The sequence below is a fragment of the Ctenopharyngodon idella genome, chromosome 23 (genome assembly GCF_019924925.1).
Source record: "Ctenopharyngodon idella isolate HZGC_01 chromosome 23, HZGC01, whole genome shotgun sequence".
Classification (NCBI taxonomy): domain Eukaryota; kingdom Metazoa; phylum Chordata; class Actinopteri; order Cypriniformes; family Xenocyprididae; genus Ctenopharyngodon; species Ctenopharyngodon idella.
In genome coordinates this window covers 12,309,783-12,322,286 of record NC_067242.1, presented here as the reverse complement: position 1 = coordinate 12,322,286, position 12,504 = coordinate 12,309,783, and the positions used below count along the sequence as shown (strand labels likewise).

At 36.3% G+C, this 12,504-nt stretch overlaps 1 protein-coding gene across 4 annotated transcripts in view; it reads right to left on the bottom strand.

Annotated features, from left to right (window-relative positions):
* prkag2a (protein kinase, AMP-activated, gamma 2 non-catalytic subunit a) overlaps positions 1–12,504 on the bottom strand; it is a 72,890-nt gene that overhangs the window by 33,526 nt on the left and 26,860 nt on the right. For 3 of the 4 annotated variants that reach the window (XR_007927799.1, XM_051881502.1, XM_051881501.1), the window contains exon 4: positions 1,629–1,825. Coding sequence is in view for 3 of the 4 variants with exons in the window: in XM_051881502.1 (XP_051737462.1) it covers positions 1,629–1,825 (197 nt within the window). In the remaining variant the exon portion in view is untranslated. Of the gene's footprint in view, positions 1–1,628; positions 1,826–10,659; positions 11,080–12,504 lie in introns of those variants that run through there. The other variant, XM_051881503.1, reaches the window with a different exon arrangement.

The following is a 12,504-nucleotide window of genomic DNA, read 5'->3' as shown; positions in this document are numbered from 1 at the left end:
AAATCAGATTAGATCCATCGACAGGAACTGGCGAGTTGTGAAAGTATTGTGCAGCTGCTGTAAGGAATCTTGTAGATTTATAAATGTTGACTATATACAGTATATATATATATATATATATATATATATATAGATATATATATATATAGATATATATATAGATATAATTTTTAGTTAAGGTATTTGACCATTTTTAAATAAATTTAATAGCTGTACAAGCTGGCTGGTGGGTGGGGATTTTGATTCATCCCAACGAATTGAATCTTTTGAATCTGGCCACCAAAACGATTCATTCACTGATTAATACAGTGACTCTTTCTGCAGGTTAATTTAAACTTTACGCCAAAGGTCTCAAAACACTGATTTGTTTAGTAAAGGAGGTATATGTTCAACCAATGAAATGCTCCGCCACAGCCCGCTCTAAGAAGTTATTTGTTCGTGATATGAATCAGTGCATAGAAGACGATTCACCGAACTAAAAGATTCATTCAACAACACTGATTTTTTCATAAACGAAACACTAGTTGTTTAAACCTGCTAGGAATTTGTAAGTACTTCACATAATAGACAATAACAAATTAGACTTTAATGTCTAATGACATTAAAGATTCTTCAGGTTTTATAGTTCATTCATTTCCATAATCTGCAAGCATTCTTTTAAATACCAAAAATCTTGCTTTTGTTTGAAAAAACATTTTTCAAAGAGCAAGAGCTTTATGTGAACCTTTTCTTGTATAAAACAAAATTCTTAAATCGTAATAATGTCTGTCAGGCAGTGTTAGGCTTTGTCTTTAAAGGGTTAGTTCACCCAAAAATAAAAATTCTGTCATCATTTACTCACCCTCATGTCATTCCACACCATTGTTCATCTTTAGAACACAGATTAAGATATTTTTGATGAGGTATCTGACTTCATATACAGCAATATAATCAAAAATTTCAAGGCCCAGAAAAGTACTAAAGACATTGTAAAAACAGTCCATGTGGTTCAACCTTAATTTTATAAAGCGACGAGAATACGTTCTGTGTGCAAAAACAAAACAAAAATAACGACTTTATTCAACATCTTCTCTTCTGTGTCATTCTCCTACGCTGTTTACATCCAGTGCTTCCATGTTCTACGTCAGAACGCCGACTCATTATTGGCTGGCTCCTGCGACAGCATCACACGCATGCGTCATGCTGATCACATGTGCAGCTTTGGCCAATACTGAGCCGGCATTCGGACGTAAACACGGAAGCCTTCACTGTGCTTACTGCGGCAAATAAGTAAGGATAATGACAGGGAAGAGACGAATGTTTTGTTTTTGCGCAGAAAAAGTATTCTCGTCACTTCATAAAATTAAGGTTGAACCACTGCAGTCACGTGGACTGTTTTAACAATGTCTTCAGTACCTTTCTGGACCTTGAAAGTTTTGATTATATTGCTGTCATATACCTCTCGGATTTCATCAAAAATATCTTAATTTGTGTTCCGAAAAGATGAACGAAGGTCTTACAGGTGTGGAACGACATGAGGGTGAGTAATTTAAAAACATCTATATCCATGATCACTTAAAATGAATCACTCCACATTCTTAAAATGAATGATGCAGAGAAGTACTCAGCATCCATGTCAGATCACTCACCGCGCGTGAGGTAGATATATGTGCTGAGCACGGACTGGGCGGTGGTTTTGCAGTAGGCGGGCTGTGGTGCTGTCCGGTGTCGAGGGGAGAGGAGGAGGAGCGGTGCACGGTGTCATTCTGACTGACTTCCAGAAGAAACGCCGAAGTCTGCTTGGTCAGTTGTGTTGGAGTGGTGGGTGATGAGGAGATCCCAGAGGCTGTACAAACAGAAGATAAGACATCAGATATCTATCTGGAATTCAATTTGATGTTGCTATAACATCGCAGAAATGACACACTTTTAAGCTATTATGGCTGATCCTATGTACTCTGCTACAGTGTCTCACTGTATCCCATTCCCTGCCTACGAAGGATGATTTAGATCCACCTGTCACTTAAAGGTTAGGCTGTACCTGTCGTAAATTCTGCTCCGTGCCTGCAGAAATAGACGGGGCTATAAGGTCTACACCACAGGCAGTGTGGAGAGCAGAGTTTTATCACCTCATTTTACACTTCATCTGCTGTTGCAGACTGCAGATTTCATGCTGTGATTCCTTCAGGCTCTGCCCTCCACACTGCAGTCAGATCACAGAAAACGCTTCTCAAAGAAATGACCGGTATAAACAACACCACTTGCGAGTCTGGATGTATTTATTCGTTTACTGAGGCTACACGATTATTCCAATACATGGCAAAGTCCTAAAACATGACTCATTTGTCAAGTTTCCCTCAAGTGTTTGTCAAGCCAATCGCCTGAGTAACTGGCTTGTCCGTTTTGGATACATGCTGTGCATTCGTTGGCCGTTAAATGATAAAATCAATCTCATTGTGAGCTCTCTAATTGCATTTTTGTGATTGCTTCAGCTCCCTGTTGTTTGAATGTGACCCAGTTCTGCATGCAACCCTCTCCCATGGCTGGATTCGGTTGCAGAGCCTTAAAAAGAAGCTTGTCCTCACAGAGTGGTGTGTGGAGGAAACTTATTGAGTTTCTGCTTTGATGAGTTGATAAGAGGAGAGTGAAATGTAGCACTGCCTGCAGAGTCCAAGATACCATCAGCAAGCCAATGAGGGAAGAATATATTTCCAGAGAAGAGCCAAGATTACAGCTATCTAACCACCATCTATCTATCTATCTATCTATCTATCTATCTATCTATCTGTCTGTCTGTCTGTCTGTCATCCATCTATCTATCTATCTATCTATCTATCTATCTATCTATCTATCTGTCTATCTGTCATCTATCTATCTATCTATCTATCTATCTATCTATCTATCTATCTATCTATCTGTCTGTCTGTCATCTATCTATCTGTCTGTCTGTCATCTATCTATCTATCTATCTATCTGTCTGTCTGTCTGTCTGTCATCTATCTATCTATCTATCTGTCTGTCTGTCTGTCTGTCATCTATCTATCTATCTATCTATCTATCTATCTATCTATCTCTACCTGTTTGTCTATCTATCTATCTCTACCTGTCTATCTATCTATCTATCTATCTATCTATACCTGTCTATCTATCTATCTCTACCTGTTTGTCTGTCTATCTATCTATCTATCTATCTATCTATCTATCTATCTATCTATACCTGTCTGTCTCTCTGTCAATCAATCTATCTATCTATCTATCTATCTATCTATCTATCTATCTATCTATCTCTACCTGTCTGTCTCTCTATCTATCTATCTATCTATCTATCTATCTATCTATCTACCTACCTATCTATCTATCTGTCATCTATCTATCTATCTATCTATCTGTCTGTCATCTATCTATCTATCTATCTATCTATCTATCTCTACCTGTCTGTCTGTCTCTCTATCTATCTATATATATATATCTCTACCTGTCTGTCTCTCTCTCTACCTGTCTCTCTACCTGTCTCTCTACCTGTCAATCAACCAATCAATCTATCTATCTATCTATCTATCTATCTATCTATCTATCTATCTATCTATCTATCTATCTATCTGTCATCTATCTATCTCTACCTATCTATCTATCTATCTATCTATCTATCTATCTATCTATCTATCTATCTATCTGTCTGTCTGTCATCTATCTATCTATCTATCTATCTATCTGTCTGTCTGTCTGTCTGTCTGTCTGTCATCTATCTATCTATCTGTTTCTATCTATCTATCTATCTATCTCTACCTGTCTGTCTGTCTATCTATCTATCTATCTCTACCTGTCTGTCTGTCTGTCTGTCTCTCTATCTATCTCTACCTGTCTGTCTCTCTACCTGTCTATCTATTTTGGGTGCAAAAATGCCAAGCAAAGTTGATTGATGAGCATATTTGGAAAAAAAGATAAGCATTTATCAAGTGTGAAAGAACGATCAAGGAATCCATTATAGATGTGCAATGAGAAATGATTAATAAGCCACCCTGACTACCTCAAGTCACTGCACCAAGCCATTATCTTCCCTCAGCCGAGACCACATGGCCATGGCTGTTGAATGAGTAAAGAGCTTATTTTATAGCAGTCAGGCATCAGCCCAGTAAACACAGCACATAATAGGAAATAGACAGAAGGGGTGGGGGAACATAGAGAGAGCTGAAAAAGCAGGTCTCCGTGGTGATGTCATCAGGATAGCAATAGCCCTTCACCCCACCCAAATGCATCCAAGGGATTTTATATTCCCATTTTCTACACAAATTCACAGAGATCATTTACCATCAGGACCACATAGTCACATGATCACTGCAGCAGAAAGTGTGCTGGATGTGAATGATGGGTGTTGCACAGCCAACGTAGTTCCAGAGCTGAACAGGACACACCCAAAGGCCATACTTACAGGGCTAATCCAATTAAACTGTCCTCATGAGCAATACAAGTGGCATATTTATGAAGCCATATTGCTATCAAATCATTTTAATATAATTATGGATAATAATCAAATCAAAATAAGGCTGGAGACAGGCCTAGTACAAAAGTTCCTTGATATTGTGTTATGCAAGATATCCAAAACCTTGTTATGTTCAATTCAAACGCATTTTAAGCAGATAAATACCAAGGTGATTTAACCTCAAACATAAATGCTCATTCTAGAAGCGTTGTCTCTATTGCATCATTAAGCTGACGTGCGCTTTTCATAAACTACCATGACTGCGAATTACATTTAAAGCCTCTGAGGCCGATTTAATGGCTGAACTGAGGAAGAAATTTGAGCTTATTTAGCAGAATCTCAACCATTTATCATCCTACAAAACATGTTTATGTTTCATCTTATCAAAAATGACATTATGCTAAAAGTAAGAAGAAAAAGGTACAATTCCATGCAGATGTTGAAAGAAACTTTTAGACACAGAGACACCAGAGGTCTTTCCCCACATAAAATGGTCTTTTTTTCTTTTGAAAGCTTTTTTTTTTTTCTTTGGAATAATGTGCACTGATGAATGATTAGACTAAGAATGTCTATTAAAAAAGTAAACTGTCCATTTTGATTTTGTTTTGACTATAGGATGTGAACTTCACTCTGTAAAGATGGCACAATCCTGCACACACACTGCTATCTGCCCTTCCTCTTTGATGTTTACCCTGCAGACAGAGAGTAACAACATTCATCTTCAGTGACCGATGACCCTTGACCCAGTGTCAGATAAGTTAACCCAGCATTGCATACTTATAACCCCGCTTACGGGCAGAACACTTACTCAGTGAGCCATGACAAGTAAATCAATATTCCAAACACAAATCTTAAACTGCACTTGACACTTTTTATTTTTCAGCATAATGTACCTGTGTTTAGATTTTGTCATATACTAAGCTTCAGACAAGTGTTATATAGTATATAATATTTAAAACATGCAATTCACACAGCATTGGTTTTTAACAGGTGATAAAAGTAATACAACAAGTAATACAACACCCACTACACACTCACAAAGGCCTGACCACAGTCAAATCAACCAGCACTGACCTCCTCATTTGCCTTTTCTGCCTGTCTGTCTTTCTCTTGCTTTGAGTGAACTAGAACCAAAGTCTTTTACATATATCAGCTGAGTAAACACGTGCATTATGTACTTTTTGGAACTGATGTGCTTCTAATGTCAACTAGATGAAAGGTTTCATAGCTATAAAGTGGGTAAAGATTGTAAGATATCATCAGACATGCATGAGAACAAGCACATTCTCTAAAGATAAAAATAGTTTTAAGTCCTGTGCAGAAACGATAGCAAAGATGTCCTAAAGACATAATACAGACAAAGATGTGGATCTTATCAAATTTCCAAGGGCAGTTCTGGATCAATAAGGACTCAGTAAGCTGAGCAGCGCCCCCTGAAGCTATTTATGCAGAACTGCACATGGTAAAAACTGGGACAGATGCTAGATATGAATATAACAGCAGTCTGTTTTCTAACCCTTTTAGCAAGCCATCAAGTTGTTTTTTTTTTTTTTTTTGCTTTAAGTGCTGTATTATTATTTTTCTAGACATCTGGCCATTTCTCAGAATATTGCATGGAAAATTGTAATTCAATGCATATTTTGATTTTCTCTTTCCAGTGTGATGTTTACTAGAATCAATATCACATGTGACTATTTGATTAGAATGCATTTTACATAAAAAATAAAAAAGGTAAAATTTAATTTAATTATTTTAATTATTTTTTATTAATCTAAAAACATTTAAAATACAATTTTACTTAATGAATTTAGATTTTAATTAGAATTAATGAAATAAATGAGAATTAATGCACATAATGACATTACTATTATACTATTATACTACAGTTTGAAACTGTACTAAAAACATTATATCAAAGATTATTAATTAAAATATATTAAAAAAAAAAAAAACAAAAAAAAAAAACAGAATCCACTATTTTGAAAAGTGAAAAGTGTTTTTCATACTGCAGTACACATGCAGTACTCTAGTATTTCCTTCCGAACATATGTGTCCTGTGAATCAAAGTGCGTGTTCAGAGTTAAAATACGACGATGAGGATGCAGCCGAAAGCTGCTAGGATTGTCTCTCGGCCTGATGACATTCATCCATGTGTCACACAGTCCGGCTGTTCTCCCAGCAGGCACCATCTACATGTCATAGTGACGCCTGTCAAAATCCATTAAACTGACCAATAGGATTGCATTTTCTCATGCGGTGTGTGACATTCACAACACGTGAGAGTTAGCGCTTGCTGCTCTCATTTTCAGCACACAGACGCTTTTAAAGAAGCAAAACTCGGATCTGATCCGAGCTTTATTTTTAGAGCCTAGTCTTTATATTTGGATTCTAGTCCAGAAGCTGCAATTTAAAGGGTGCAGAGGCGATTCACATCTCCTTCATTACACTCGCAAAGGGAGTTTTTTTTTTTTTTTTGGCACCGTAACCCACCTAGCAATACCATGTAAGTTAAAATAAAAATAAATGAAAGAAACTAGACTTTTTCTAAATAAAATATGATTGCCAGGGTGTTACAGGTGTTCTGATTGTATTTGTTGCTGTGTGGTTTCTATGTCATTGCTAGGGCGTTGCTGTGCTGTTTAACCCAATCAAACAGAAAGATGTGATGCCATTATTCATGAGATGACAAAGTTGAATTTTCAGCATCATTACTCCAGTCTTCAGGGTCACATGATCCTTCAGAAATCAATCTAATATGCTGATTTGCTGCTTAAGAAACATTTATTATTAATATCAATGATGAAAACAGTTGAGTGGTCTAACATTTTTGTTGTGACTGCAATACATATTTTATGAATAGAAAGAATTTATTTGAAATAGAAATTTTTTGTAACATTATAAATGTCTTTACTGTCACTTTTTGAATTTCTTAAAAAAAAAAAATACTGACCCCCAAATTTTTGAACGTTAGTGTAATACTTGTCTTAAAGTTTATCCCTTAAAATACCAAAATGGTATTTAAAAAAAATTTTTCCTGTGAAAATTTTTTCTTCATGCCTTAAAATAGCTTGAATGTTACTCTACACCCTTGCCTCATTTAATATACACGGATCAATGAATATGCAAATTAGCCCCACCTCCACTCGCTCACGCCAGCTCAGAGATCCACTCGGTCAACTTACAGAGGTAAACGCTGCACAATGGTATCGCTCTTTACAACGTTGGACACATAACGGTAATTAATATGATTAGCCTTTTGCTTGACTACGTTATCAAACAGCTAATAATGTGTTGCTAATGTTACACAAACTATGTTCCCTTCTGCCGTTTCAGAGTCAGACAGCTGCCTTCTAACAATCAGTATCCTTACAAACGCTTGAAAAACTCAGATGCTCAGATTGCTAAATCTACATTGATGTGATTGGTTACAAGGTAGTTTGTGACGTCACAGACACCAGCGATTTCAAACCGTGGGTTTTTTTCACTGCAGTTTTAAGGAGAAAATACTCAGCAATGGTGTTGACTTATGAATTTGCACATGGTTTGTCTCAAAGCATATTAAAAACACCACATAGGCATATAAACAACATTAAAAACTTGATTTTCACCACAGGGGTTCTTTAAATGTGCACCATATTGTTGTGCTGTAACTGTCTGTCAAGTGATGTGAGTGTATTGTTTTTCTCACCATTTTTTAACACTTTTATTTTATTGTGGACATCGAAAGCGGGAAAAAAAGAATGAATGGGTGTGTAACAGGTATCAGATCAGTGAGGGACATCCGCCAATTGGCATTTGCACTACGTCCTGACATTTTCAGCTGCTAACTGCTAATTTGTGTCTCTCTATCATCTATCAGTCTGTCAGCTTTTCAATATCACTCCAACATCCCGCCCTGTTCACAGAGGGCAAGTATGATCCACTCTTCCCCTTCTCTTGCTCTCTCCCTTTCCTTTCTATCAATCATTTTTCCATCCGCGGGCTATTAGATACAGAGCGAAACGTGATCTGTTGGTTAACGTAGATAAATGGCCGGTTGTAGTGGATGAACTCGGATACAGCAGCATCCGTCTCACTAACAAGCAGAAAGCCTGCATTTCTATGCTGTACACTGCCATTCAAACGTTTGGGGTTGGTATATTTTTTTTTAAATGTTTTTGAAATAGGTCTCTTATGTATAGAAGCTTGTTTCCGCAATGGAATAAAACAATTTTAAAGATAATTGCGACTTTTTTTCTCACGATTGCGAGTTTACATCTCGCAATTCTGACTTTTTTCTCAGAATTGCAAGATGTAAACTTGCAATTGCGAGAAATAAAGTCAGAATTGTAAGATATAAACTCACAACTCTGGCTTTTTTTCTCGCAATTTTGACTTTTTTCTCAGAATTGTGAGATATAAACTCGCAATTGCGTGTTATAAAGTCAGAATTGCGAGATGTAAATTTGCAATTGTGAGAAAAAAAGTCAGAATTGTGAGATAATTACCTTTTTTATTTTTTATTCAGCAGCAGAAACAAGCTTCCATACTTACACTCACACCAAGGCTGCATTTATTTGATCAAAAATATAGTAAAAATAGTAATATTGTGAAATATTATTACAATTAAAATAGCTATTTTTTATTTTCATATATTTGTAAATTGTTTATTCTTATAATGGCAAATCTGATTATTTTTTCAGTATCATTACTCCAGTCTTTAGTCACATGATCCTTCTAAAATCATTCTAATATGCTGATTTGGTGCTCATGAAACATTTCTTATTATTATCAATTTTGAAAACAGTTGTGCTGCTTAATTATAATTATAAATGTCTTTACTGTCAATTTTTATCAGTTTAATGCATCCTTGCTAAATAAAAGTATTACTGTCTTTCAAAAAAAAATCTTTCTTCAAACTTGAAATGGTAGTGTATAATGTGAGACAGTATAAATGTGTGAACCGATTCATACAATAGTAGTTATATTTGTATAAAATATACTGTTATATAAGAATGTGGTCATACCACCCACCAACACCAGCCTTCCTCACTAACAGGTAACAACACAATTTCATTAAATCTCTATAATTAGGTATAATTAAATGTGGGTGGCCCAACATTTTGTCGTTTTGACATCCCTTAATTATTTCCTCTAAAGCAGTGATGGTTTAAAAGATAATGCATGCCATACTCACATAAAATACAGGAAGTAAACAAGGTCACACACAAATTAAAGTGAATATAATGGAAAGACTAAAGGAAGCCAATTTTCGCCTATATAAAAATGTCATTTCAACATTATTATCACAGTATCTCCCTGTGTGACTTTATATCCCACAATTTGACTTAGTTTCTTATTTTAAACTCCTTTTTAAACTTATTTTAATCTCACAATTACTTTTTTTTTTTTTCAGAGGATGTAATAGGCTTCCATAAAAATGGTCTGTGACATACAGTGACATTCCCAAACACTGTATATGAACAAAACACGACACCACACGGCAGATGTTTACTCCAGCAGACACCGTTTAGACAAGCTGTTTGAGGTTAACACGACAATAAATAAAATGTCATTTAATGTGTATGTTTTGTCCGTGAGTCCCAATTTGCAGTGGCAAACCCTTGTTATTTCCTCTCAGCACCATGTCATTTTTAAATTTTAATGAGTCCCACTGAAACTCACTCTCAGCAGACTATAAATAACAACTCCCATTATTAATATCAGGATTAGCCCTTCACAATCATTAAACCTGAAGAAGACAGAACATCCGATTTAGAAAAGTCACACAACAGCTTTAATGGTTTTGTTGATCCACATTGCAGACGTGCTTAATTTTTGAAACTCGGCACATTCTGAACAAATTTGGGAACATTACAAAATAGATATTTTAACATGAGAAAGTCCAGCGTTCAGGGTTCTGGTAATCATCTTGCAAGAGGTTTAATTGGCAGATTGCACTGAGAAATGAGGTCTAGAGGCTTCTTGTCGTAAAATTCACAGGTGAGGGCTTCTGCTCACGCTCTTATTGCGCAAATCCATCGACACACAAAGGAAATGAGACTCTTCAAGTTCTGAGATCTGAATTGGCCTACTTAAGGTTGAGTGTAAATATATTACTGAAAGTTCAACAAAGGTACAGTACAAGGTTTTTCAGAGAGTAATTTCATACACAGACAATTTCACAAAAGCAGCAAAATAAGTCTTAACTGGCATCTTACTGGTTCCCAGGAGGCCGTGGGGCTCTGACTGCCGTCTTCCTGTCCGCCCCTCTTGGTCCTTGCGCTTTTTGATCCCTCTCAGGCTGCTAAATCGTTTCATGGATGGTGAGGGAGTGCGGAGAGGCTGTGGACAGTGCGATAGGTCATGCCGTACTCATAGACAGTGCTGGATCTCTTCAGTTACCTCCGGGCCTTGGATCAGTATCACCCAATCTTTGTGCCAGTGACAGGTGCTCTTCAAGGATTATTCCATACTCTTCAACCAAAGTCAGAGTTCTTCAACTTCTTTTTCTTGCTCCTTTCTCTCTGACAGACTCTTGCTTCCGTTTCAGTTCTGAATCAGTGGTCGGCCGGCTGCAGATTGTCAAGTGCAGTTGTGTGTATGCCAGCATGTGTGTGTGTGTGAATGCATGCCTTCAAAACAGCATGTGTAACAAGGAGACTGTAAAATGAAACCGACCCATGCTTGGTTAGTAATTGCTGGTGATTGGCCAAACAGCGGTAAACCACACCCACTTATGAATATATTTAATTTCCTTTCATTTATATTAAGTGTTGTGGATCTGCATGAGTGAACTGTTTTGTGTTTAATGGATTTATATTATAAGACTAAGAAAATAAATAGATAGAAATACATTTCACCATCCAGGGAGGCAACTTAACTTTCTTAAAATGAAAGAAGCTTTTACTTTAATGTGGTCGCTGACTTCCTCTGATTTAGAATCAGTTGATTTTAATAAAATCACATTAAGGTGAAAACAAAAGTCAGGGGACCATAAAATAGGATTTAACCTTTCCGAATACTTTGCCAAACTGAAATTAATTCAGCACCGTGGGAGAACATTCCTGTTTAATGCAAGGTGAAGACTTATTTCTTTGCTCATTAGTGGTGCAACCTAAGGTTTAAAGTAATACAGAGTAATACATAGATTTATGCAGAATATATATATATATATATATATATATATTAGAAATTAGAATGTTTTCTGATGGATTATGTATTTATATATGCGACCCATGCTGACAAAATGAGTCGAAATGTGCACGGGCTAATTTCAGGCTACACGCAAAACCAGTCAAAAATGGAGAGAAGTACCTTTCCTTTGTCCAATGCCATTTTTCTCTGCTCGCTTCACTCGCGCTTCCCCTCAGCAACTTCCTCATTAGTCCAAGTTTGGTATTGTTTTAAAGCGCAGCATTCCAACTTTGTGAATGTTCATAGGGAATTCTTGATAGCATGAGTCTGAACCAATGAAATGTGATTTTCAAACTCATGCTGATGTAAACAAATCCATCTTAATCGTTCCGAAGTGCGTGCACAAAGACGCCTCAGACATCGCGCAATCCCGATACACACAGAATTACAATACATCAAAATATTGAAGTAAAATATTGGAAAAAAAGTTGAATATATATTTTTGACGAGGTGTGTGCCAAATTAGGTGTTATTAACAGGGATTTTAAGGTATAGCTGGTGATTTTGGTTTGGAACTTTCAGAAAACTTTCTCAAAATTGACTTTGCTGACTATCGACTTCAAACAGATGTAGCTCAGTCATTTATTGTTGGATTCCAACAAATTCTTTAATAGAGATTGTGAAAATAGCAATAACTAATTTTTGCTCTTCGCGACTCATTTTGCCAGTATGGGTCACATATATATTTATATATACACACGCAAATCTTTTTAACCATTAATGGCACACTGTTTCTGGCACTTACACTTGTAAGTAATGAAACTTCATTACGCTTTAAAAGTGTTCCTGTATTATTTATTGTTACCGTACACTTGTGTGCTCTACTCTGGCTGTAATGTAAACTGACCTTTACTTAAAATAGATGCAGA